At 41.4% G+C, this 27,503-nt stretch overlaps 2 protein-coding genes across 5 annotated transcripts in view; one reads left to right on the top strand and one right to left on the bottom strand.

Moving 5' to 3' along the window:
- Positions 1–3,232, bottom strand: part of TLCD4 (TLC domain containing 4) — a 45,891-nt gene extending 42,659 nt beyond the window's left edge. For 2 of the 4 annotated variants that reach the window (XM_064455545.1, XM_064455547.1), the window contains exon 1: positions 280–603. The gene's annotated coding sequence lies outside the window, so the exon portion shown is untranslated. Of the gene's footprint in view, positions 1–279; positions 604–2,932 lie in introns of those variants that run through there. The other 2 variants (XM_064455544.1, XM_064455543.1) reach the window with 2 other exon arrangements.
- A 998-nt stretch (positions 3,233–4,230) lies between these two features.
- Positions 4,231–26,234, top strand: ALG14 (ALG14 UDP-N-acetylglucosaminyltransferase subunit). Its single transcript, XM_064455549.1, has 4 exons — positions 4,231–4,434; positions 6,599–6,750; positions 11,553–11,675; positions 25,850–26,234. Exons 1-4 carry the CDS (start codon positions 4,308–4,310, stop codon positions 26,078–26,080), a joined length of 633 nt encoding a protein of 210 aa, XP_064311619.1. The 5' UTR covers positions 4,231–4,307; the 3' UTR covers positions 26,081–26,234.
- Positions 26,235–27,503: the final 1,269 nt, after the last annotated feature.

The following is a 27,503-nucleotide window of genomic DNA, read 5'->3' as shown; positions in this document are numbered from 1 at the left end:
TAATTAGAAGAAAAAAAAATAATTCTTCAACATGCCAGTTAAGAAGTCATGACTATAAGGTGTATTGCAGCTGTATAGAAAGACCCTCTAACAGTTAAAGCTATTTCACTTAAAAGTGGAATGTCAGAAAGTGAATGGCCATCAGATAGCCCAAGGTGCCTACATTTCATTTCAGGGAGGAAAATACTTTTATGTTCCAATTGCAGACCTTCCTATTGGAGGCAAAAGAAACTGAAACACAAAGAGAGCAGGACTTCCTCAATGCAGTTTAGTACTCACCAGTGTAACTTTCAAAGGAGGCACGCATCAGATGTACTCGTAAGCTTCTGCAGAGAATATTCACATACAAAAAGGATAGCAGCAGGTTCTTCTTCAGAATGTTGCATCACAAGCAGTAAATGGAAAAAACCATACTTTTTCCTATTCAAGAGTTTCAGAGGGTTTTTTTGGGCAACAGTGATCCATTATTTCGAATGAGCATGGTTTCTCCTTCAGTGAAAAAGTTCAAAGCTTACTGCCTGCATCAGCAGCAGAGGTGCCAGAGACACCCTTGTCTGCACTTGCCTCACTTTCTGTGAAATGACTTTTCAGGGCAGGCACACCACGTCCTCCCAAACAAACAGGTTACACATACACTTGCAGTATTATTAGTTTCACAAACTGGAGAACAGTATCCAGCACTACCCATTGCCTTCCACACAGAGGTCCTATACTTCACATTAGCACATCGTGGTCATGTTAGCTGAATAAACTTTGGGAGAGTTACTGCTTTTTCATACTAACTTTTACATGATGCTGACGTGACATATTCTGCAGGCACTTGACAGATGGGAATTGTTCATCAAGCACGCAACCCAGTTGAGTGAGTAGAGAGCAACTCGCTCCATGACTCTTACTGCTCTCGGACTGAAGTCTCCCTGGTGCAGAACATTGTCTCTGTTGAGTGAGCAGGGAGTTGCCATGATGAAAAAACACAAATATGTCTGTGTCCTACTGAGAAAAGATGTAATTAGCAGCATTATACTGCAAACGGGATCTTCATGGGCTCTACTCAATTTTCACAATGGGAAAAAGGAATCTGCAAAACTTTATGGCAACTAGGTTGCAGACTGTTGCTTCCATCTTTGAATAGCTATTTTAGCCAGTCTCACCAAACTCCGACTCCTCCCTCAAGCCTTGCAATCCGCTGCGGATACTACTTGAAGGCTATATTTCTTATTCAAGCAGAATTCCCAATGAGTAAGGACTTCCAGCACTTGTTCTAGTTTATGAGGCAAACTCACTGGAAAGCTTTTTAGACTCATTGAAAGTCAGGATCTTTGCTTTAAGTCCCAGGAACTGTCAGATCCTCCATTTTCTAGTCCAAAGAACAGGTATTTCCCTCTATGTATCACTCTTGTTTTTCCTCGTTTTTAAATTACCTGCCTAGCAAAAAAAAAACCAAACCAGCCTTCCATACTGGTTTTAGGTCAATTTCTCATGAATTTCACCAAATAGCCTTACAGAAGAATTCTATGTTAGAAGGGGAAGTATGTACATACAGAAGAAATAACATGAAAAAGAGATAAGTTTTTTGTATCACATTCTGCTGCTGAGATTCCAGGGTTGTTCCTCTGGATAAAATGCCTAATAAAAAGCAGTTCTTTAACACTACTTATGGCAGGAAAAATAAGAGCAAAGGGAAGATACAAAAAAGCCTTAGAAGAAAATTCCTTAAATAAAACAGTTGCTGACTGCACTCCCTGTGGCAACCTGGGATACATTCTACATCAATGACATTTCCACTGAAGAAGAGGGGAAAGATCACCACAGACAAGATCAGTATTTAAATTGCCTATAGAACTTACCGCCTTCTTTTATCATAGTAGTGTATCTTCTGAAAAAGCACTGTGATGCTTTCTTCCTCTTTCTTCTGTAATTTAGAGACTTGCATCGCTATTGTCCCTAATTATTAGTTTTACGTAGCTAATTGAGTGGAAAGCAAAACGAATTTTTGAAATTCATGCATCATCAACAGAACTATTAATTAAAACCTTGTGGCTCCCAAACGCCAACAATGATTAAGCAGTGAGATATTTTTTTGTGAGGTTACTCATTTGGGTAGAAGACCTTACCATGGCAACACTGTTTTTAATAGTCTCCGCTTAAAACAACTACAAAATTGTATGTTACATTGATGTAAAGAAAAATAAAACATAACCTGTAGAACTGTGTGAGACACAAATCAGAAAGATTCACTTCAGTAAGTAGCTTTAAGGGTACTAGAAAGTGTATCTTTTGCTTCTAAATGATGCAATAACCACTGGAATCCATGACTGGCAAGTTTTTCTTAAAAAGGAGAAAGAAACATTCAGGTTCCAAGGCTGGTAGGGATATAAAAAGTCCAACTTGTTCAGAATGAACGAGAGGAAAAAACCCAGCCAAACCATAGCAGACAGATGCAGAATTGCAATGTGTTTGATCTATTGTGTTTGTGCACTTGAGGTACAAGTGCATAGCTGTCATGTTTCATACGCTTGACAAGTCACCCCATAAAGCAATGGTGTCAAACCACTCCAAAAAGTTCTAGAGTTCATTGATCCCAATTTGCAGGCCAAGAAGAGGGCCTTGCTCCCTGGCAGATAATTTAAGGATAATGATGAACAAACTCTACTGTTTCCTAATCATAAAATGTAATATACCCTCTTTCTAGCAAACACACATCTCATCTGGGCTTAGTCCGACGGCTGAATCATCACAATCCCCGCAACAAAGACTGGATGCTGACAGAGATTAAAGGAGTGCTGATCTGTTGCTTCTTACTGAAACAAAAAGCTAAAGTATCAGAATGAATAAAAGCAAGAATAGTGAGAGCCAGTGAAATATTAATATTCTTTACTTTATGCGTTATTGTAGGCCATTTAAAATTACAGTTCCACATATGTATACGTACCTGGATATAGATTATGCCTGCGCATGCTTGCAAATTCCTGCAGAAATTTGTCCGTGTCAGTGTAGCCAAACACCTACTTCTTCAGTATGCATTTCTCAATTTACAAATTAATCAAAGCAGTTAGATCTCCTTTCAGCTGACTGCAACCCATGCAGAACAGGCAGACTAGGGGCACGGAGGACTGGGCCAGCAGGCAATACTGTGAAAGTATTAGTAATTATTTACCCTCACAGTCACGCTCCAACACGGGAATATTTGGGAGCTCCAGAGACTTGGCTCGTTGGCAGCTGAAGCAGCGAAGGCCAGTTTCTGCTGTTCTCATCCATAATCATAGAATCACAGAATCATTAAGGTTAGAAAAGACCTCTAAGATAATCAAGTCCAACCATCAACCCAACACTACCACGTCTCCTAAACCGTGCCCTGAAGTGTCATGTCTACATGTTTTTGAACACCCCCAGGGATGGTGACTCCCCCCCCTCTCTGGGCAGCCTGTGCCAGGGCCTGACAGCCCTTTCGGTGAAGATTTTTTTTCTAATACCCAATCTAAACTTCCCCGGCACAGCTTGAGGCCGTTTCCTCTTGTCCTATCACTTGTTACTTGGGAGCAGAGACCAGCCCCCCCCTCACTCCAGCCCCTCTCAGGCAGCTGCAGAGAGCGAGAAGGGCTCCCCTCAGCCCCCCCTTCTCCAGGCTAAACCCCCCCAGCCCCCTCAGCCGCCCCCCAGCACACTTGTGCTCCAGACCCTGCCCCAGCCCCGCTGCCCTTCTCTGGACACGCTCCAGCCCCTCCAGGGCCTTCTTGTCCCGAGGGGCCCAAACCTGAGCCCAGCATTCGAGGTGGGGCCTCCCCAGGGCCGAGCACAGGGGCCCCATCCCTGCCCGGCCCCTGCTGGCCACACCAGGGCTGACACAAGCCCGGGGGCTGGTGGCCTCCTTGGCCACCCGGGCACTGCTGGCTCATGCTCAGCAAACGACATACACGACAGCTGTGCTCGGGCACGCACAGCAGCACAGACATTTTCACATCTATAAGGAAGCACCTCACACTTTATTACCGCCAACACGCACCACGCACCCGAGGGCAGCCCCGCGGCCCGGCCCAGACGGCGGCCTGCGCCCACCCGCGCCGAGAGCGGCCAACAGCGTCGTGTCCCCCAGCCTGGCCCAGCCCGGAGCCCTGCTCCGCTGCCGCTGCCCCTGCCCCGACACGGCCGAACAGCCGCCGCGCCCGCAGCTCCCCCTCCCGCGCCGCCACCACAGTTTTCGGGCAGCGCCCGGAGACGCGGGAGGTTTGAGCCACGCAGGCTGCCGTACGCCGGGAGGCGCTACCGCCCGCTTCCGTGCGGGGCGGCGGGAGGGCTGCGGCGGCGCCATGGAGCCCCCGCTGCTTGCCGCCCTCCTCCTCCTGCCCTTACTGCTCGTCCCCTTGGCGGTCCTGGCGAGGAGGCGCCGCGGTCGCCCGACGCCCCCCCTCAGGCTACTGGTGGTGGCCGGCTCCGGTGAGTGGCGGGGAGCGGGTTGAGCCGCGGCGGGCCCGCGGAACTACGACTCCCAGCATGCAGCGCGGAGCGAGGCCCGGGGCGGCCTGAGCGGCGCGGCGCGTTGCATGCCGGGAGTTGTAGTCGTGGCGGGAGCAGGGGCAAGGCGCTGAGGGGAGGGCCGCCCGCCGGGGCCGGCGCCTGGGCACCCTCGAGGCCGCAGCCTGTCTTTGGGCGGTTTTAGTTTTTTGAGTAATTGTTACACATTATTTGGGGCATTTTCATCCATATCTGTGTCTGACAGTTTGGTTTCTGAATCTTTCCTTCCTCCCAACGGCACATGCATTTCATCGAAATCATTAACACACATATTGACTAAAACTGCTACAGGACAAACCCGTGCTTGGTCTCACAGAAAATTATTGTTGGCGATTCAAGGCAAGGCTTTCCAAAGCTGGACACGCGTCTTACATACCTGAGGTTTTGTAATAATTTGACCCAAACCATATTTCTGTGGTTTGCGTACGAGTTTCTCACGTGGGTCTGTCAGAGGCAGTACTGGCGCCCCAGGGTGTCACCCCGCACCAAGGGGACACACACGCACATCTGCTACTCCTTGTCACCTCCCCAAAGCTGTGGGGTAATTAATTTGCCCCCCCAAAATTAGACTACCTTGAAAATTTGCAGCTGACAAATCCAGGCAAGCTTTGATTTCATTACCTCAGTATTCCTGTGGTGTTTACGCACCGACTAATTGCATAATAATCCCAGAATCTTTCTGCAATCTGAGTTTGGCTGGCGGTTTTATAATTTTTCAGGTCATCTTTACTTCCACCAGGGCTGGAAATGTGCTTGTTTTCCTTCGGTCCTTTGGAGTCTAGTTTGTACATATTAAAATATTCATTCACTATACATAGGCTTCCCAGGTGAAATAATTGATAAGTCAGTTAAGATTCATATAATGTTGAAGCCTATTTTTCGAGACTTTTTTTGAAGTAGGAATCTCCTGCTCTCCTGTGAATACTCAGATGATTGCACTAAAATTTGTGAAAACTTCAACAAATCATTGTTCACAAGAAAATCCCTCCGAACATGTTTGAAAAACACTGCATGAAGTGTTATGGAAAGGGGGCACACTCTCATGCCTAATGCAGCAGCCAAGCTCTCGCTGCTTGTCAGTTGTTTGCCAGCTAAGAGGGCTTGACTCATGGAGCAAAAGTCTCTTAGGAGGCTAATGACACTGGATGGGCAGGAGGTAGTAGTTTAGTTTACTATTTCGGTCTGCAACTTCCAGCAGAGTGAAAAGTAACACATCCAGTAAATGCTTATGCACATACTTAGGGGTGTAGTTTGATGTTAAGCCGAACCAGCCCAACAGATAAAAGGTGAGCCGGCTCCACTTTACCTACACACACAATCTTCACTCTCCTCTCTTCCACTGTAACTCCGGTTCAGGAAACTCAACTGACAAAAAAAGAATTAACCTTGCTCCCAAAACCCACAATAAGTACACAGTACACCCTCCCCTTCTCGCCAGCCTAGTGCTGATTTAGTCACCTGAACAAAGCGACCTTGCTGTTAGAAGGTTGGCAACACCTGGTCAAGGGCAGTGGTTAAAACGCTTGGCTGGAGCCAGACTGGTTCTTCTGTAAGCACTCAGCTTTTACACTGGTGTAGCTGCAGAATGAAATTGCTGCCTACTTCATTTCAGCATTAGGAGCTGGGATTGTGCAGCTCCTGCTCTGCAGGTCGCAGGGCTGAACACCGTGTAGGGTCAGTGGGAGGTACTTTTCCATGGCACAGCTCTGAGCCCAATCCCATCCAGCTTCTGTTTGACCATTGCACCATCGTATGGCTTTTGAGTATGGACTACCATATAACACTTTGCCTGCTTGTTTTTCACAGTGTACGGGGTGTTAAACATAAATGTACTTCTGTGTGATCCTGGTTCAATCCCATTTAACTGAAAAACTTCCATCAGTCCAGCTTTAGCAGGAGCTGAATTGTCTTCATGTTACTTAAAGTCTCAACCATCCTTTAACTGCATCCTCTCCTCTCAGAAAAGTGTCACTGATTAATATTAGTACTAAAAAGTTTTAAAAGGAAAAGTGACTGATTTAGCTGAAGAAATTGAAAGTTGAAAATTTTTCTTATATATGAACTGCAGTTTATTTTGTTCTTACAGGTGGGCACACAACAGAAATCCTGAGGTTACTTAGCTGTTTGTCAGAGTCATACTCTCCGAGACATTATATTCTTGCAGACTCAGATAAGATGAGTGAAGCTAAAATACGTTCTTTTGAACAAAAGAGGTCTGAAACATTCTCCAATTCACAGGTAACTTGTTAAATATGCTCTTGTGAGATAAAATGATCTTAACATGACTTTCCGTTTCAGGCAATTTGGAAGTGATTCTTTGAAAGGATATTTTTAAGGTCAGCAGGTGCTTTTGATTTTCTAGGAATTGGTAATCACTTGCACTAAAGTTCAGTTAACGATGCCATTCTGTACATACTGTTTTTTATGTTTCTAAAAGTGACCTAAATAAAGACTATTAATTAATGCTGTACTAGAGAGATGCTGAAAATGCAAAGTAAGTATACCGAAAAATAGCAAATGCCAGCCATTCTTGCTACCAGTTTACCTTCCTTACTCTCTCTTAAAATGGTCTTTAGATCCTGTTAACATGTTAATCCATTTAAAGCAATGAGGGAACATAATTGTAGTGAAAGTGACTGTACCAAGGCGGCTATTCTTTCTTAATTTTGTAAACCAACTAGCCATCGGAGCATTATTTGTAGCTGTAAAAATACTGCTTCAGAAATATGGTGGGGTTTTTTTGTTTTATTTTTTAGTTTGGCACTTCTCTCAGTGACAGAGTATTTTTGAAAGAAATTATATCTAAAAAGATTTTTATCTAAGAAAACCTTAATTGAAATTGTATTAATTTTGTGTGTTTCTAGAATGAGTTGTGTTGGATTTTAAAACTAAGCATTAGTTACAAATGCTTAAAAAGTATGCAATACCTCTTAACGTCAGCTAGTTTTCTGGTTGATGACCTGAGCAAATGCTGAACTCCTAAAAATCATGAAAAGATTTTGTTTAATTTTCATCAAACGTTTGCTTGCTTTGAGCTAGTTTCTGTACGATCAACAAACAGCAGCATGACTCTCTGGTGACTTAAAGTGTGACCTGATGTCCAGTGAAATTAGCAGCAAGATTATATTTTTTATTATGAAATTGGAATAAGTACAATGGAAATGAATGTTCTGACTACAAAAAAATCTCAGTCCTTTTGAGCAAGTAGTACAACATTAATTATTATTTATGTGGTGTTGATTTCATATGGTGCACTTATATTTCCGTTGTCCTCAGCAGCGCTACTGGGACGAAAGATAGTAGGACTCTGTACTAATGATTTTAGAACAAACCCTCTTAATTTAAAGGAACTGCTGCTAAGGTGAGCAACAGCCTCACTTAGGAATGACATTTTTAAGTTTGCTTACCCCACTTTTACCTTGGAAGACGAAGGTTCCTTGCCTACCACAAGCTGCTGAGTCAAGTGGGGATGACACAGCTTAAAACTGAGTGTGGTAGTCTCTTCTCTCATTGTGCACCAAGGACGAATGTTTAGTAAAGTGGCCGGAGGTATTTTGTGTTCAGAGGAGTCTTGTGTGGTAATTAGTCATTCACACAGTCATATCCATTTATCTGAAAAACATCCAACCTGAAATTATTACATTTCTTAGAAATGCGTATTTTGAGTATTAAAGGATTATGCAGTTTTCCACTAGTCCACTTAGTTTGCTAAGCAGCTTCCCTTTCATACCCCCTCCAACTGCTAACAGATCACGTAGTTATATTTTCCTTCAGCATTGAAAGCCAGAGGAACATTTTTGGCTGCATCCAAGTTTGCTGTCTGGATAACAGATGCTCACTTTCCATTGGCCATTCTTTTTCCACTGAGCAAAAATGTTTAGGGTGAAAACGGAAGATAAATTTTAGAAATTAAAGGTCATGTGCCTATAACATATATTTGCTGACTCCCAGAGTGTGGTTTCAAGTAAGTACGTGTTTTGGCACTGGGGATGCTGGAGATCATCAAGCATTTAAAAATCATGTATTAGTAGCTTCTTGCAGCTTTGAATAAACTACAGGGAAAAGTCTGAATGCTTCAATGCATGGTCATTCCCTTCCTCATCTTGTCAAGGAAGTAAATTTTTCCAGAAGTAAGGACTGGACAGAAGGCGGATTACAACAATGACCTAAAGGAAAATCAGCGCACGCATTTAACAAATTCTGATGTAATAACCCACCAATATATCCAGTCTCTCTTTTTGATCTGTGGTCTAGCCCAGTTCTAAAAGCTACAGTATTCAGGGGAAAGGAAAGGAAGCCAGCATGAGCTTCTTGCTTACAAGCAGCAAAATGCTGCACCTCTACCCACTAAATCTCCTGGGAAAAAAAGATTATCTGAAACGCCTCCTATGAAAAGTCCCCAGCCCTGCTATCACTTGCCTCTTTGTTCAGCCCCCAGCCTGAAACCACAACTATTGTACATTGGTGCCCCCAGAGCTGTTACTCAGGGAACCTCTGCGCCCAGCATAGAGAACATGCTTCAGCTCCTGCTGGCCTACTCTAGCAGTAGAAAGACAGCTTAGAGTTGTTGGCTGAGGGACGTGAATTCTTCATGGGATCCTATACCCCCATTTGTCATGTCCGAGATGAATAACCAGATTACATAATGCTCATCTGACTGCAGGTTCTTTTCCATTTTGTGTCTCATGAGAGATACCATGCTAAGAAATCTTGTTCCTGAACAGGAAAAAGAACTACATAAACCCAGCTTCTTTGCAAGCATTGCAGTATATTCAGTTGAGCATATTATGATAATTCACAGCAGTGGCAATTTTCCACCTACTTTTTCTTGCATGCTTGCAAAACAACAATATTAACTAGGTAAAGGACTACATCACTGGTTTTGAAATTGCAATACCCAGTCAACCATTATAGAGTTGCCAGTTTGGAATATTCATCTTCAAGTAACAAACAGGTTTCTGACTCCACTAAAGGTGTAAGGAAAAACAAATGCAACAATACGACACCGTAGAAGACAGGGGAGTAATTTGTCTGTTCCTGGTATCAGACATACTGTGCAGTTTTCCAGCAAAAGATGAGGAGGTATCTTTGTCTGGAATACTAACAGTACTCCATCAGATGAGAGGCAGGGATTGCAGAAGCATCTGGCAGTGGCCTTTAAACAAACAAACAAACCAACCCGGTTTTGTTTCTCAGCTTAATATTTAAGTCTTGACTGATATGTGGGCTAAAGTCCTAACGTACGACATAGACACTGATGTGCAAAGTTTCAAGCACATTTTTGAAGACTGTAAATAAAATCAGTTTGATCTTTACTTGAATTCTACAAGTAAATTTCTACTTTGATTCTGTCTGGGGTCCCTGCCAAGTTTTGCTGAAATCAGGATTTTATGAAGAAGAAAATAACATAACATTTTTTGGCAAATGTTGTTTAACACCATTCTCACAGTGAAGGGAGCATCCTGAATAGCTCCACTGAAACCTGATCTGCCTAAAACTACCTTATCGTACACATATTTCTGGCAGGACTGAATACTATGCAAGGGTCTAAACTCCACTTACAGTGTTTCTTTTTATCACCTGATCTCTTCCAAAGCTTTAAGAAATAGAGAGGTAGTGATAACCAGAATCCTGCTGAATGGGGAGCAGGGGGCATGTTTATTTTTCCTATTCTGTTGTCAGACTAATGCAATCGGAGTTTCAACACCTGCAAATAAAACATAAAACAACCGGTTTGTAACAGCTGTTAATGCCTGCCAGCATCACTGCAATTGAAGAAGCTTATCACAATGAAACAGGATAATTTCAGTCAAGAAAATTAACTTAATATTCTGCATTTATAAGCAGGGTGGAGTTTTTATTCTTTCCATCTTATATATTAAAAAAGCCCCAGGTGTTGCTCTTCAAGACTGATTTGTAGTTGGTATTTACTCTATGGCTATTGGCAACATAATCTTTCCTGGTCACAAATCACCAGGGCTAAGCTACACCATTGCTAATTGGCATATTTGAAGTAACTGGGCAATTTTCAGTATTTATAACAATATTTGCAGTCTCTCACTCCCAATCTGAGTTCTGCCAGAGCGATGGTGATCTGGTGTCTCATACGAAGCAAGACAGCCACCGCTGTCCAGATCTAAAAAACGTCAACGCTAATGACGAGTGCACTGCAGCCACTGTATTCGTCTCTTCATTTAAACAGTCAAAAATGCCATTGGCATCAGGACTGCCTTCTGGTGCAGCAACAGTTCTTAGGTGTAGTTCCTCTGCGTCGAGGTCAAAGCCATCCGCAAAGAACGTAAAAAGCCTAACTACTGTTAACCACTTACAGTGATCCGAGGCAAACAGGAAACAACCATGTTTTATTAATTTGAATACCTTTTACACACAGTGAATGATCTCTACTTTTTCCTAAGGAAAGAACAGAACAAATTATTTCTTAAACTTTTGTATTTAATGATACGTCTTCTCCTGTTTCTTTTATGCAAATATTTTTCATTTTGAATATGTCTTACATATCTTTTGAATACTCATTGAGTACTCATTTAAAGGGTAGCGATATTTACTGTAACATTTTTAACAGTATGCACCGGACATTAACTGAGAAAAGTTGTTATATTTTCTGCAGTGTAAACCCATGAAGAATTTAAGCACACAAGAGAGAGAAGAGTCATCGAGTTTTGATTCTACCTAATCAGACCTAGACTTGTGTCTGAGTGACCACGAGGTGGGGCACTATGTTAACATACGGCGGGTGAAGCTGCTGGAGCTGAATTATTAAGTTAGGAACGTTTTAAAGTAAAATTAGAAGAGATTAAGAAATAGATATATTGCTCTAGTATTTCATTTTACTTTATTGCCAGGAACGCTAAGCACGACACTGAATAAGGCACCTAAGAAAAGGTTTCATACCCAAACATTTCCAAACTAGATTTAAAACAACAACAAAAAAGTTGGCACAGACAGATCTAATAATTCTATAGAAGGAGGAACAACGTTCTGAGAAAAATAACAATTCAGCTTATTGTGCTCTCTTCCAGTTCACCCTTGATCGCATTCCCAGGAGCCGTGAGGTTAGACAATCTTGGACCTCCTCTGTGGTAACAACCCTGTACTCCATACTTTACTCCCTTCCTTTGACCTACAAACTGAAACCAGATTTGGTAGGTAAATTTTAATTTACTGAGAACTTGCTAATCTGAGTCATAAAAGCATTTGGAATATCAAGACATTGCAGACTTTATCTGATACGTATGCTTAGATTTACAGTTCACAGGAAAAGTATTTCTGAATGTAAAATCAAAGCTGAAAGAGGTATAGCAGCAATACACCAAGGAAGAGAGAACGGGTTGCACTGCTGGTGAACTGGAGTAGCAAATATCAGTTTCCCCTCTCAAAGCTTGCAGGGACCATCAGAGAGTGTGTCACTCCCTTGTTAATGCTCAGAGAGCTACCACAAACAAGGTTACAGGTTCTTGATAATATCTCTTCAGGATTGCAACAGCACAGACTGTGCCTGAAAGCCTGGTTATCCTGTTGGCTGGTCTTGCTCCTGGAATGGTATGACCAGTCTGGAACAGGCAGGTTCAGACCAGCAGAAATACATGCAGATTCAGTTCTTGTGCTTACATGGACTTTTCAGCTACGTGCATATTTATCTAGCCTTTGGCTGACTGGCATTAACTATCTTGTCTAATGAGAGAAAACCATCACCACTGAAGTGGCAACTCCTGGGTACTTTAGTTACTTTTTCAAACTGTTCACAGAACTGCACTCTTATGCTAATTACAGCATTTATTTAAAAATATTACATATGCTTAATCAAGTCAGAAGCATTCAGATTATAGAAGTCAGATTATAGAATTAAAATAGAGCTATCTGAGCAATAAAGTTTTGTGTCAATGTGAGACTCAAAAGCTGGTGCACTGGACTCCCAGGTTTCAGTCCTATAATTCTTTAAGAGAAATTTTGGTAAAAGCTGGCTTTTCGCTGGAGTTGTTGTCAACTTAAGGAGCCAGTTATCCAAACTTAAGGTTTTTTTTTAAAAAAAAGCATTATTTTAGCAGAATTTCAAACTAGTATTTTATGGGGTTTTAAATATTTTAATGAAACCTGTAAAAACTTGGGCAGTTACAAGATATTTTTCATAATTTAGTAGCAGCATGTATGCACCCACAGAGGATGTTTGTAAGCAGACATTTTTTAGCTCTCACTGGGAACTATATGGCTAATTCTAAAGAGGCTCATATATATTTGTGATATTTTGAATGTTTAGAGAAGCTGCTGTGAATAATTTGATCTCGTTGGCTTCAGTAGTACTGGTCAGTTCTGTCAGATTGAAAGCTACTTGCTTGCTGGCATTTTCAGAGCAGATTAGTGCACAGAACAACAGAAGCAGCTTTTTGCAGTTCTTGTTTTTCAAGCCTATTCTGAAAACTGGAGATAAAGTTGGGAGGGGGGAGGAGATGTCACACTATTCTTTTTACAGTGATTTTAATTGGGGGGGGGGGGGGGCAGCAAATACTAGAGATGTTTACGTGAAGCAGACAGAGCTAACATGAGTAACAAATACTTAGGAATCACTTTGCTACACCACCGGTTTCAGTTAACATATATACTTTTTTTAACTTATTATTGCAAAAGAGATTGACCGGAAAATCTCACTGTGTAGCTTAATCTATTACCAAAAGTGTCAACAGGACACATCATAGGAGAAGGGCAGGAAGTTACTAATCTAATTCCATGGTTTCTCTGTTTACAAGAGGAATTTAAAGTGACAGTGGGATTTACACATAGAATTATTAGAAACCGTGTTGGAGTTGATAAACTGTGATAAGCTGTCAAAAGCCTAACGCTTGTCCTTGTAAAATTCAGGATACATTTTAGCAAGGCCTTTAATCCCTTTGTAGTGTTTAAGGAAACCACTGAATCAAAACACTATCCAAGGAGTCCTTACCTGTGATAAGTGCTGGAGGGGAGGGAGTTCCCAAATACCTTTTTGCCAGGTACCATCATCAACCACAATAGCAGCTGGTACTGCTACTGGCAGGAGCATCTCTGGCGTTACATGCCAGATCTTACACTACTTGAAAGCTGCTTGCATACTACTACTTGTACGCGTATCTTAGTTTAAGAATCCTGTGAACTATAGTAAGTTGGAGAGCTGTAAAGATTTTTAAACACTTAGCAGAGTGATTCAGGGATTAAAATGCTTCATGTTGCTAGTGAAAAGGTTTTGTGGCACGTGAAGCAACTGGTAATATTTAATTGCCTTTAGAAGAAAGCATTCATGCTGAATTGCAACTCCCCCTACTCTTGGCGAGTTGTAAAGCATTGTAGTTTAAAGAACTAGAAAGGGTGGGACAAATGCTGGCGTTTACAGGACTCATCTATAACTTCTGGCATGGTTTCTAAACCCGAGTTTAGAAATAAGCACAGTATTACATCATGCTGAGAGCTTCATATTTTTAAACAGTAGAGCTTACGGGTACTGTACATTTTTCAGTCTCGGCAACTGTTTTTGTTTAACTGCAGGAGGGAGAGACAACTTTGAATTGCTTCAAAGTCATTTGTACATCTGAGTGATCCCCAAATCCTTACAGTTGCTTTCAGGCTTGTCAGAAATGTGTGCATGTTTGAAGGAATGACTGAAGTCTTCTCCAGACACACAGAAGCTAGAGAAAAGCAGAAATGTTGGAGTTTTCAAGGAATGCAGGACAAGAGAAGTACTGCAAAGGGAGCCTGAAACCCTTAAGTGCACAAAAGCAAGATCTGGAGCAGATAGGCTTAGGTTGGCATAACTAGCATATTTGTGGAGCCAAAATAGCTGTAAAGGGGAAACAGCAAACCTAGCTGCACAGGAGTTACTTTATATGTGCTTATTTACATAAGCACTGTGTCCCCTTTCTATCTCACACTGATCTTCTGGCAAAGCTTCTTAGTTGACTTCGCATGAGAAAGTGGTTCCATCTAACACTTCTTCAAGATAGTGAGTTCAAAAAGAACCGAACAACTTCCAGGAGACCTTTGCTGTCTTGCAGGACTTGACCCTCACTTGAAGTGGGCCCCCAGGGAGTTTGAGATGTAAAAAGTTAGGGACGATCTCAAACTGAACAACTAAGCTAAAGAGGTCCATTTCTGAGTTATGAACATCTGCGCTCTGCAAAGTTAAGTCCCTTAGAGATATTAAACCAAGTGACAAGATGTCAGAAGTGATGAGCGGCCTGTGTTCCTCTAGCCAAGAATTATAGAAATGTAGGTGTTGGTGTTTTGCAGGTGCATCTATGCTGGACAGTTTTTGCAACATGTCAACCTTAGATAGGCTTCCTATGCAGAGGACTAAAATTCCAGGAAAGCAAAGCTTCTGCCAGCACACTCCGCTTACACCTGCCTTCCCCCAGAAAAGCTTTTAAAACCATTCATCAGTTGCAGCCAGATTTAATATGCAGTCATAGCCTCAAAGACTGCAAATTCCTACCATGAAAACAGGCAGCTGGTCAGAGAAGAGATATTTTTTTATTGCCTTCCTTGACAGAAAGGCTGAGAATAAACATAAAACCAGAATAAGACATTAAAAGATCTACCATCTAAGGAAATATGCAAATCCCTCTTATACAGTTACAGAAAATTAGACAAGCTGCACAGAGATTTTTCCCAAAAATAGAGAAAATTACTGAATCTTACATAGATTATTTGATGGCCAAGAAGGAATAAACTCATGTTAGGGCCTTCCTATGGTATGCTTTCAGTCAGTCAGTAGGTACAAGTTCAGAGGGAACCAGTCTTCAGTTCTCTTGCTGCTTTCAGAACTGTTGTCCTTGTCTCTGCACTGATTTGCCAGCCCTGAAACCAGGTCTTCAGGTGATCTAGCCCTTTGCGTCATGATTATTCCAGTCACTCTGGCAGAACTGAAATTCAAACTGAAAAGAAAGCGTGTGCACCACACAGCGGGAAGCTGTACAGAGGTTGCATCCAGTCCTTGTTTTCAGCCATAGATGGGCTATGCAATTGGGTCAGCAATTTGCTGTCCTTCAATGTAAAGAAATTTCACCGGGAATTGTTCAGAATTGCTGCGTAAAGCTCCGTTCGTTAGTGGATTGTGCACCCTGGACCCTTAGAACCAGCCATTTTTTGGCTTTTCTGGGGACACTTCTACTGCCTCAGTGCTCTACAGGGACCGAGATAAACAGATATTTTCAGATCACTGCTATTTGGAAAAGCCTGGGTTAAATCAGGCAAAGGCGGCAGTCCTTCCACATTAGGGCCTCCTTCCCGTGGGAAGTCTGTAGTAAGAAGTTTACATTTGCACAGCAAGTACAACAAGCTCTGCCATCTCCCTCCCCACCAGCTGTCAGCTGAATGCATCTCTCCAACTTCTTTCTAGAAGCCTGAAAACTGCACGGCTGATTGTGCTTCTAGCAGTCTACCAATTCTTTTATGCCTGCATGTCCCATCACACATGCCTGGTCCCCCGACTGGTTAAATTCACTACAGCAAGCTTCGAGAGTTGTTACAGAAGTGTTCACACAGTAAGCTATATGAAAGGAGATCATTATTTCCTTTAGCTAAGATTTTCCATTCTTTGTGCCCTGCCCAAAATGTCTGAAGTTCACAGCACTTTAACAAATCGCTATGACAAATAATAAGTTATTGTCCTTTATATCACGGTTCTTATTAGAACTTTGTGGAAAGCTCCAAAATCTGAGTAGTGGCATTTTTTTCTCTATTCACTTCATAACAAGTGAACTTTGTATAACGCGGTATTAAGACTATCTCGTGCATTCTTTTGTATACTGAATCTTTCCCCACTATTTATAATTCTTTTGGACCAGATCGATTTTACAGCGTGTCTGATCTACTGTTGTTCTGGGATCACAACAGTCAACATAGGCAAGAGTCAGAACATCAGATTAAGAGCATCAGTGATACAAATTGTATAGTCTAAAAAGAAAACAAGCTAAGCCATCCAAATTTGTATTAAACATCTCAGCGTTAATGAAAATATGAGCCTTATTCAGCCCTCCTCTACCTTGTGTACTGTGTACAGCTATCCTGCAGCCACAATGTAGAATTACCCTCTGCTGAGCACAGAGAAACATCCAAAGCTATTCAAATCAGTTAGTTTAAAGCTAGGTTGTAGCTCTGCTCTTCCTGTGACTCCCAGTTAGACGTGCCTATAGACATGACATTTCAGAGGGAGGACAGAAGTTGCAGTAAAGGTGACCTGAGATCTTAGATATGAGTTTAAACTAAAGACAGGTCAATCTTAACTCATCAGCTATCAGGTTCATTATGGACTTGATGAACACCCTGGTCACACTTCCACATATGTTATAAAGCATGGTTTCAAGTAAACAGTCTCGCCTAACTCTGACTGCTGAACCAGGCCACTGGTATGCAGATAGAGCCTGCTAACACCTCTGGGTTTTGCATTGTAAAGGTATTTCAGGCAGGTATTTGATGCGGACTCTTGCTATGCCAACTGCAGTGATTAGGCAGTAGCCTCAAAGATGTTTATATGCATGTAAAATGTCAGTTTTAGCTAACCTAAAAAGACCGCTTTCAAGTTCTAGTTAAATGAACACTTGACTAATGAAAGATACATTGAGATTTGCAATTAAAGGCTCATTTTAGGCCACGGTTAGTTATATGTATGATTATATTTAACAGTCTTCGGATTTAATTTCTCCTTTCCTTTTGAGTAGAAGCAGGCTACTATAACCAGCAGTACTTTTTAGGAGAGGAGTACATTTAGGAGAGAAGATAAGCCCTTATTTTTAAATAGGCTCTAACAGGTTAGATGGTATTTCTCATGGTGCTCTGACCAAGAGACTTGGGTCAGATTCAACCAAGGTGATGCTTAGAACAGCAACAGTTTGCTGAAAGACAGCTAGTACCTAGTGTTCGTAGCTACAGATATAGGTTGTTAACTACCATTTCATTTACTTGGCAAAAGCCTTTTTCTGAATTGTTTTATGACCAACTCTTTCATCCACATGAAGTCGAATTTCCTTTACTTCCTACTAATTTATCAGCAGCAATAAACCACAGACCCACTCCATGGTAACGCAGGGAGGAAGTTAATTTATTCTCCAGCCTGCATCTGCCTTGGTAATCTTGGGGTTTGTTTTAAACCAACCTTCTATCCACCTCCCACAGTTTCTCACAAGACTCACAGGTGCTGCTATTTCTTGACACAAACTTCTGGCAGAGATCATGGTGTTTGGTTGGTCCCACTGACAGTCTGGGTGTTAATGTTTTAATAACCAACACGTAACATTCCAGCAGACTTGAGCATTATTACCACTTTCACACCTGTCATTCATTAGTATTTTCAACTGATTGGTTTTATGCTTCTCATTTTACATTTGGCAGCTAGGCTAGGGAGTATGCTGAGCTCACATGTCCCGTTCTGCTTCCACATACCTGCAGAAGCATCATACCTATGGATGGAAACTACCACACCTAAGACCTTTTAATCCCAATGACGGGCCTGCCACCTTTCACCTGAAGTACAGGGGCAGTTAAGTAGGGTGCCTAAGGTTAGCAGCATCAAAAAAAAAAAAAAGGGAAAAAGAAAAGTTCAAGCCTGCTTGTTTCTTTATGCATCCAAGCCTAGAGTCTCAAACTTTCCTCACTAAGCTGTTGCCTAACTTCTGAGGTTCTTAATGACCCCAGTTATCTTTCTTTTCATCAGCAAAGCCCCTAGGCATACCCAGAAACAGACCTGAGCTGTTTACGGCTTTACAGTGTCAAATAGCCACATGCATAGCTGAACTCCGGAGTTCTGCTGAGATCTGGAAGCTGGGAGCTTCCCTCACTACTTTGCATGTGGATGCTGATCCAAATCACATCAGCTGGGCCCTTTCCCTTGTCTCTTGCCCCTGAGGACACGGGGCTGGTAACTCTGGGCCAGGCCACTAAGTGCCTAGAAAGCAGAAGTGACAATGCCTAGTGCTGTTACAATCAAATCCCATTGTTAAATATAGTTCCTAGTGGTTTTGTGGAACCTCTCCTTTTCTCCCATAGAAAAGTCCACTAGGTAGGGTTTTTGCCTCCCTCTCCCCAAGCTTTCATAAAGTGAGAGCTGGGGAAATGAGGCACTTGGTGATGCTTCCCAATATATTCCTTTCTATGATGAAAATAATACTCAGAAAAAAGTAGTTCACATTAGAAACCCAACTGCACAGTAAGCTAATGTAAGTCCTTGCTCTTCCAATTCTCTCTCCCCTGTTCTGGCATTCACTGATCTTATTTATCCTAGTTAGGTAATCTGCCCGTAGGACCACACACGCCTCTGCTTGTTTTGAGGAGCACCTCACCTACTGGGTGTATTTTATGATAGTAACAACAGGAACCACAGCAATAAGACGCGCAGAAGATGACTAGGAAGGTTTTCCTGGCGATGCTACAAGCTATAGGTGCTGACCAGCCCGAGCACAAGCTGTTGCTATAGAACACTGTAACTATCTTTTGGCACCCCTGATGATTCAAGTGATTTAGAGAACAGAGAATGAAAACGTATTCAGGTATAATTCAATCCTACCTTAATTACCTGATTTACCTCAGACTACACATCTAGATTTTTTTTGTCCTAGCCTGCATTCCACAGGTACATTCAAATAGCAAACAGGGTGTGAAATTTTAGCTGGTTTTATTTTCAGGTGGTGGAGGGAAGTGAACTGGATAAGATCTACACTATTCAAAAAGAATAAGCCAGCAGGTAGTTTAACAACCTTTAAATTGTTCAAACAGAACCTGAAATTCTTCTTTCTCCCCACCAATAGCAGTAATAAGGAATTGTTGGAAAAGGTTGCTGCTTTTTTCCCAACCTTAAAAAAATATTAAAAATTCTAAGCTAGTTTTCCTCAAGGTTTAAACTTGAGTTTTCAGACATGCTAAAGAGCTAATCTAGCAAAAGCTTTAACAAGGACACTCCCTCTCCCACATCCTTAAGTATTTGAGCTTGTAAGAGACAAATCCCTGTCTCTTAAATTCTCAGATTTCTCTTGTTTTTTCTGATTACCAAATAGATTTATATTCCCTGGAAGAGATATTATTTCTGTCATAACTGCATTACCTCCATATAGACAAACAATATATCTCTTGAAACCTTTTAGAGTTACTCAATTATTGAAAGATTAACAATTTCCCTCCGTTTGCCATCCAGGCTTAAGTTGCCATCAAAGTTACTAGCATAAATTGATTCTTAATGGATATGGCCTGCTATATCTGAATATATTTTTAAAATAATTCTATTCAAAAGAAAACAGCGTGCACATTTTATGTTATTCTCAGAGTATGCTACTGAATCAAAACACATGCTAATAAAAACAATGCTCTCCATACCTGGAGATCTTCACTGAGAAGGATATACAGGAATCTTGATGCATCCTCTGTGAGGAGTAAATTATTGTTTTCCTGGTGTTAAAGTAGAAAATACTGATGTGAGAGAAAGTAAGTGTTGTGCCCCAAGTCCTGCAGTGAGTCCACAGTGGAGCTGTGAGTACAACCCTGGCTTCTTGACTCTCCAGGCTTGGTCATGAGCTCATAAGGTAAATGTATTTACAATTAACATTTGAGATATTTGTTTACTGATGCTTTTGTTAGTTTAATTTTATAGTTAGAGCATCTCTAGTATTAAGATAGCTGGTCCCACAACTGCAGGGCTGTAACACTTGCAGTTGTATTTCCCACAGACTTGAGGGCTGTTCAGGATCCACTAAGCAGTCAGCTGAGCTGGGTCCTGGGGAATCACGGGGCAGGAAATGGGAACAGCTGGGACCGAGAAGCCAGATTACAGCTGCCTTTGTAGGTAGCACTCGGTACTTCTGTAGGTGTAGGGGGAAAAAAAACCTTCAGCTGGATACCTCACTTTACAGGGCACTAGTGTGGACTTTTCAAAACAGTAAGATAATACTAGAACCAAGCAAGGGCTGATGAGCTCACAAGGTGCTGTAATTTACATAGCAGAATTCAAATTAATTAATGCAGATTCTCAATTAATTAATTGCCACAGAAACAACCTCCCCGCAACAAACCAAAAAACACAAGAACATTTGTTGTAACACTGAAATAATAAAAGGCAATAAACTCCTGAAATATCAAACCCCCTAGCTCCTACCTGATGAACACAGAAGTCCAAAACCAGCCCTGGCATAAAAATGACTGTTTTATTTTTTAGTTTCCCAGGACCTCAGCTTACTCTAAATGTGACTGTTCAGGTTCCCTATCACAGGAATCATTCTCGCTCCATTTCCCTTATTTCTAAAAGATCCTTCAGGTTATTCTGTGGTCAGATTTGTAGTTTTGTGAAGGAGGCTTTCTTTGTGTCAAGATAGCATCTTCTGCCCCCTGTTAGTTTTCTGTATTTGTGTGTCATTCAGTTGTGTTTATTGTTACTCCAGCTACCTTTGTGAAAGGTTTATTATTTTTGTCTGCTGTTGTTCCTAGAATTTCTTAAAGCTGATTCTTTTAAGGCTTCCGTGTATTGTAACTTGCCAGGGCACTTCATTTTTTTTCATTATTAAGTCCAGCTACAAACAACACAGCATTTGGGCATCTGTCATCCACTAAGAACATGCAATGAAAATAAAAATATGTAACGTACAGATAACAATCCCTTTAGCTGCTTTCTCTAGCTGGTGCATTTCCTCACTGACCTTTGAAAACTCCTTCCAAAGCCAGAATTCGCTTTGCCTAGCAAGGTGGAAACTTGTCAAACTTGGTCCAAATCAAGAAACTTTCTGCTGAAAATACCTTTGGCTGAGGAGTTTCATCAGATCTGCAGATGGGCCAAGCTGTTCATCAGAGCTGAGTGAGATTGGTTTAAGCTCCTCCTTTTTCTTGATAGAGGAATTAAGGGATTTGGTTTGGGTTTTTTTTGTTTTTAAGTTAAGCCTTATTTGCAAGCAGGCAAGGTTTTTTTTAAAGTGTCTTCTATGAAGGCATGGCAGTATGGCCATGTTTTAAAATTCCTTTTCCTTCTGTGCTAACTTCTTTTCAGTTATAATTCAAACTGGTTTCCCACTTCCTCTCTTCCGTGTGTTTTTCTTTTTTCAATCCCCTTTCCCTTGCCTTTCTTAAAATATCAGAAAGAGCTATTTGAATTTCCTTGGCTTTTCCAACAAACCTGAGAGATATCTTAACAGGCTGACCGGTTAGTTTTTGTTCCCAAGAGTTAAACAACCATTGCAATGAAGTATTTATTAACAAAAGCTGAGTTTTAGGAGGCCAGCAAAAACATAAACAAAATAAAATTATTAATAAATTACTGCTTCTAAGCCCACACTTGCTCCTGAGCAGCAGAAAATACCTACTCATTTTTTTCCTACATTGTTAAAATGTAGGTGTGTTTACTTGCATAGATATACAAAGATCATGCAGTTAACCCAGCTTGGGTCAGCTTTGCATAACCACACTTGCCTTTGCCTCCTTTAGGAGTTCTCTATCGCCACCATCTATTCCCTATTCTTACACCCAGTTGTTCAGCACTGTAGGGAAGGGAGCATTACCGGGACTAAGGAGGCCTGAGCAACGTCCTAAACATACCCCAGGAGGCAGCTCTATAGCTGGTGAGCAGCACGGTCTTCATTCACACACACGTATCACCCCACAGCAGCAATCAGCACTCTCACACCATAAGCCTGCCCAACCCTGGAAAGCTGGGCAGTTTTTCTGCTCTTGTTCAGGTGGCAAAGGCCAAGCTCTGTGGAAGTTGTTAAGGAGAACAGCAGGTGTTGACAGTTTCTTATCCAAAGCAAATCTCACCTTAGTTTTCCACTTTCTACTAAGTTTAGGGGGACTTACGTTGTCCTCCCTTTGATTGTTATCGCTTGGGAACATAAGCAGTACTCAAATACCTGTTCATTACAGACATACAGCAAATGTGTGTTTACATATTTATGAGTAAAACTGCAAGTTTTCTGCTTTACTCATTTTTGTTTTAACCAGCGGCCTGACATTTAATCCCAGTGAAGCTGTGAGCTATGCTTTCAGTGTTTTGGCTGGTAAATGTCACTTTGCTACAGTGCTGCATTCACCAACTCTAAAGCAGCTTTTATCAGCAGCGGTGCCATGTGCCAGTGTTCCCAGCGTGCCAGACTGCTGGCTTAGCTTGTTTTCTTTCAACAGCTGTAGAAACTCTCCGAAGCAGAAAGGCAAGAACTATTCAATTTTTATATGAAACTGATTAATATGAAATTAGGTTTATAGAGAGAGTTGCTAAGTCTAAATGTTGTCTTCTGAGCCTTTACTTTTAAAGATCCATTAATATACAGGTTGCTTAGCTTATTGTACTGTTTAGAAGTCTGGTTACATTGAATTGGTAGAGGATTTTAGTACGCAGGATTTAGTTTATAGGCCTAGCTGTGAAGCCAGGCAGCCAGTGAGCCATTCTAACAGTTAGCTGGACATTTCTTTGCATTGGAGGTGAATGTAAATGGTGTAGAGAGACTTGCAGCACTGGCTTCTGGAACGATCCCTTACAGCTTGTTGGCAGCAAAGTCGGATATCTCAGCGACCAAGAAAGTCCTTGGGCAGTTGCAGCTCAAGAGGTCACAAAGGTGACACAATAATTGTCTTTGGCCCCTTCTTTTCCCCCTTTCTGCTGCTTCACCAAGGAAGGCCAAACCAAATAAATAAACGAGAGATCTTCGGAGATCTATCTCATGCAACACAAATACTCTACTAGTAGCCTTGTAGCTAAAGTAAATAGATATTGAGAAACACTTACCCTGAAGAGCCGGTTGACCTTGTAGAGGCCCTTGTCCTTTCTTGTCCAATAGATGCCTGCTTCTTCTCCACAGCGTACTAATGACTGCCGCTGGGTTCCCTGGGAGAGGCTTGTGTTCTGCAGGAGGGGAAAAACAAAAGCCTTGGTCTTTTCAAGGTGGAAGACATCAATCATTCTCCAAAATTTTCTTTTGAACAGTGTTTTGAAATTCACTGGTAGGATAGCTCATCTTCTCTTATGTATTTAAGGAAGGACATATATGATTCAGTCCCATCCCACCATATATGCTCGTATACGGGCAGGAGCTGAACAGCAGCATTTCTAGCTTAGCGATTCCACAATGGTTCCTCTTCTTTATAATGTGCATACTCGTTTTCTCAGAAGTTTCCCCTGTGTCCATTGATGAGCGTATGATGTTAGATTCCAGGCAGCAGGAATGCTCTTCTCCCTGCTGACGGCCTGAGAGGGAGTAGGTAGGACTGGTCAGACCAGATTTTTGGAGGGGAATTGCTGCTCCAAGACGTGAGCAACTGCACCAGTTCTAGGTATGACATGTCTCTAGACCGGCACTGAAGGTTAAATTTTAATGATCAGAAAGGTTGATTAATAGTTGTGATGTACAGATCATGACCCCAAATTCAGATAGGGATTTATTTGTCTGTTAGCTTCAGCAGGTTTATAGCAGAGTATTTCAGGGGACAATTCCTAAACCCAAGCATTTTACAATGGGAACATCTATAGTCAGAGCGTTTTATGGGCATTTTGCTTATAGAGATCCTACAGAGCCACATCTGCTTTGTCTCGTTTGAACCAGTATGTGTGGAAGGGGAAAGAGCAGAGGGCGTGAGTTGTGATCAGATGTGTACATGGCTTAATCGGTAGCTATGCACCAGCAGCACAGTCAACACCGGTGCAAATTAATCAAACTTGTCAAGAAATAAGGCAAAATGCCTGGTTTAGTTCACAGGTATGGAAAAGTTTCTTTGAAGTGCTAAAAGGCAGCGTGTGTGGTTGGTTTACGTCCTTGCCTGCCAAGGCAAACGTATAAAAAAAACAGATCTTCATTCTCAGCAGATTGTAGAGTAGGTTTTAAAGTCCCAGCATGGATTTACTTGAAATCAGGTTCAGCAGGAGGTTTGAAACTGTAGTATATTACTCTGAGTTCAAAAATCTAGTATGCAGAGTTGATGTGTTCAGCTTCTTTGCTATATAACTGCTAATATAAAAGAACTACACTGTTGCAGTTGTCTTATGCAAGTATTTGTGGCCATTGATACCCTAAAATTTCAAGCTTAAAACAGCGTACAGCATGTTGCTTGTAAGGGTCTTTCAGAAAATGTCAGTAAGTCTTCCATGAATAAATAGTTCAATTAAGATCAATAAAATCAGAATAATTTTGCATGCAGTATTACGTTCTGTTGATTCTGATAAGAAAACACTGCATTACAGGCATCACATCCCCAAGGTAGATTTCTGGGGCCATCTTAAAGGCAAAGGAAAGCATAGGTGAGAGTTTGCAGCTCAGTAGCACCAAAGCTGCTTCTGCTTTTAACTGAGGAGAGGTGCTGTTAGCCAGTTTATCAAGTGGGATCTTGCCACGAAGCAGGGAAGGAAACATTCTGAAATGTTTGTACAGCCCTGAGACAGAAACTCTGATATTTTTCTTTCCCCCTCCAATATAATATCTTTCACAAGCTGGTGAATTTGGAACAAAAAAATGTCAGTTTATAGACTATAGGGCCATGACTTTATAAAAGAACTCTTTATTTCCACGTAACCCCCAGCTGTGCAGAAAAGCACTGATTACATGGTAGTAGTTAAATTTAGTACGAAATGTCTTGCCTGAAATCAATTTTGATACCCAAGTAGAGTGCCTAATATACACTGGTTTAAACCTTTTAAGCAATATGTTTTTCAGTTTCCCAATGTCTAAAAGCAAAAGACCACTTTCTTTTACTGCTATAAGTGCTTTTGAGCTCCTCTGCTACAAGGACATGGCATGTATTTACCAAAACTCCTTCCTTCTGTATCCTTGTGTCTATGTACTAGTGTCTGTGAAAAGAAAAATAATCCAGTCACGCATATCAGCTAGTAGATTCTGCTGAAGGTCCTAATTCCTCAGCACATTTTTGCTGTGCTCGCGTTTTGCTGACTTAAGCCAAAATTCAAGAGATTTATATCTGGATCCCAGGTTTAATAATCTTAACTGAATTTCTTTGGCCTTATTATGCCTTAATCTGTGCACAAATCTCATCATTGATACAAAGCTGTGACTAAGATTGGAAGCTGTTTTAGTTATGTACCCATGAGTCGAGGAATTTTGCTTTCTTCATAGACATTAAGTGTGCCACCTCAGAGCTCTTTTCCTCCTCGACAGGTAAAGAAGGATGATCTTTTTCAGCAGCGACTTTGAAATAATGTCTTTTGTTTGCCCCATTCCTCCCCCCCCCTTTTTTTTTCTATATTCACTTGCCTCTTCAGTATTTTAAAATACCTTTGGAAGTTTTTTTGTAAATATGTGATGTGAATATACACACTTCTTGTTCTTCACTGTATTAAAAAAAACTCATGTTTTACTTCTGTAAAATGTTCCATCTCTTTTAGGTATTGTGCAATGGACCAGGAACATGTGTTCCTGTCTGTATATCTGCTCTTCTTCTTGGGCTTCTAGGAATAAAGAGAGCAATCATTGTGTACGTAGAGAGCATCTGCCGTGTAGAAACTTTATCCCTGTCTGGAAAGATTCTTTACTACTTTTCAGATTACTTCATTGTTCAGTGGCCTGATCTGAAGGAAAAATATCCCAAGTCAGTATATCTTGGTCGAATAGTGTAACAACAGAAGACAGGCTTTACCTAAAATAAACTCTGCAAGCTCTTCGCTGAAGAAATGCATTCATGTAATAATTTTGTTTCAAGGATTCCTTTTAAGAAATTAGGCTGGTACTGGAAAAGAACCAATAATAAAGATTTCTATGTATTTAAGTCCATTTTTGTGAAGTTGTATTTATTGCCATCATGTAGGTCTGCTCACCATAATGGCCTTAAGTCCATGCTGTCTCTGTTTTCATCTAGTTTTCCTGCTATGTGAATGGCAATTTTTGTCTACAAATAAATATGGGAATTTGTATGAATTGTAACATTTCCTGTAAGGAAACTTTGTGTAGTTTTCTAAATTGTAAGAAACAAAGTCTTGTTCTAGCACAACAGACTTTATTTCCTGTATGCTAGCAGTGAAGTCCCTTGTGAATCCTTAGAGTATAAAGGAAACAGTTATATTAAGTTGGCTTCATGACAGTTTGTGCTCCACAGTCTTCCAAAACCCCCCCCAAAGCATTAAACCAGTATCATTTTTCCTCTGGGCTTGTCAAAGCTGTCCTTATAATCTGTAGCACGCTTTTTGAAAACTGTTGCTCACTTCTTAAGATAAATAAAAAGGTGACAAGTGTCATGCTACAGGCACAGTACTTATAGATTTAAGAAGTACTTTCTTCAAAGCTTATGTGCAAAAATCCTTAGCTGGTTTACATCACGGAGAGCAAACTGTCACTTGGGAAAAATGAACTGGTTCAGGCTCTGAAATACAGAAAAGGGAAAAAAAAATGTTACTATCAGTAATAGGGGAAGGAAGAGAGCTTCCCGCTCTTTTCCTGATAGAGTGAATTTGATTTTCAGTGTATCCTGTTTTCTCATTTGAAGCACCTTACTTTCAGCAGTACAATACGCACTTCAGATTTTTGTCACGGAAAACGGTATTCAGTACATTGGAACAGCTTTTAAAAGGTATTTTGCTGGAGCTAAGTGTGTGAAAGTCTACTTGAGCATTTCACATGCATCTGGCAAAACGTAATTCTACACACTGTTCCACCTATGAAGCAATATAAACACATCTGTCATCCGTACACACACAGAGCTATGTGTCTGGCTACAGAAACATACACAAAGAAGAAAGCTGAAAGCAGAGTAGAAACGCGCTACGGACTGCACAGCCTGACTCTGGCGAAGCCAAGGGCAGTGCCTCGCGCTGCCGCAGGAGGAGACTCCGTCTCTGGAGCCTTTTCCTCAGTGTCGGATGTCAAAACGTCGCCGCAGCTATTCTAGTAGGGAACGGGGGGTGGAATTTAACTGAGCAGAAAGGGTGGTTCCTGCTGATAGGAAACAAGGGTCTGCTTTACGCAGAAAATCATTAGAAATCATCACAAAACATTATGCAGAAAATTACTGTCATGATGTTGCGAGGCCCTGTGGGGAAGCCAGCC

This window comes from Phalacrocorax carbo, chromosome 6, assembly GCF_963921805.1.
Source record: "Phalacrocorax carbo chromosome 6, bPhaCar2.1, whole genome shotgun sequence".
NCBI classification, from domain to species: domain Eukaryota; kingdom Metazoa; phylum Chordata; class Aves; order Suliformes; family Phalacrocoracidae; genus Phalacrocorax; species Phalacrocorax carbo.
Note: the sequence above shows the minus strand (reverse complement) of the source record. Positions and strands in the feature narration are given on the sequence as shown.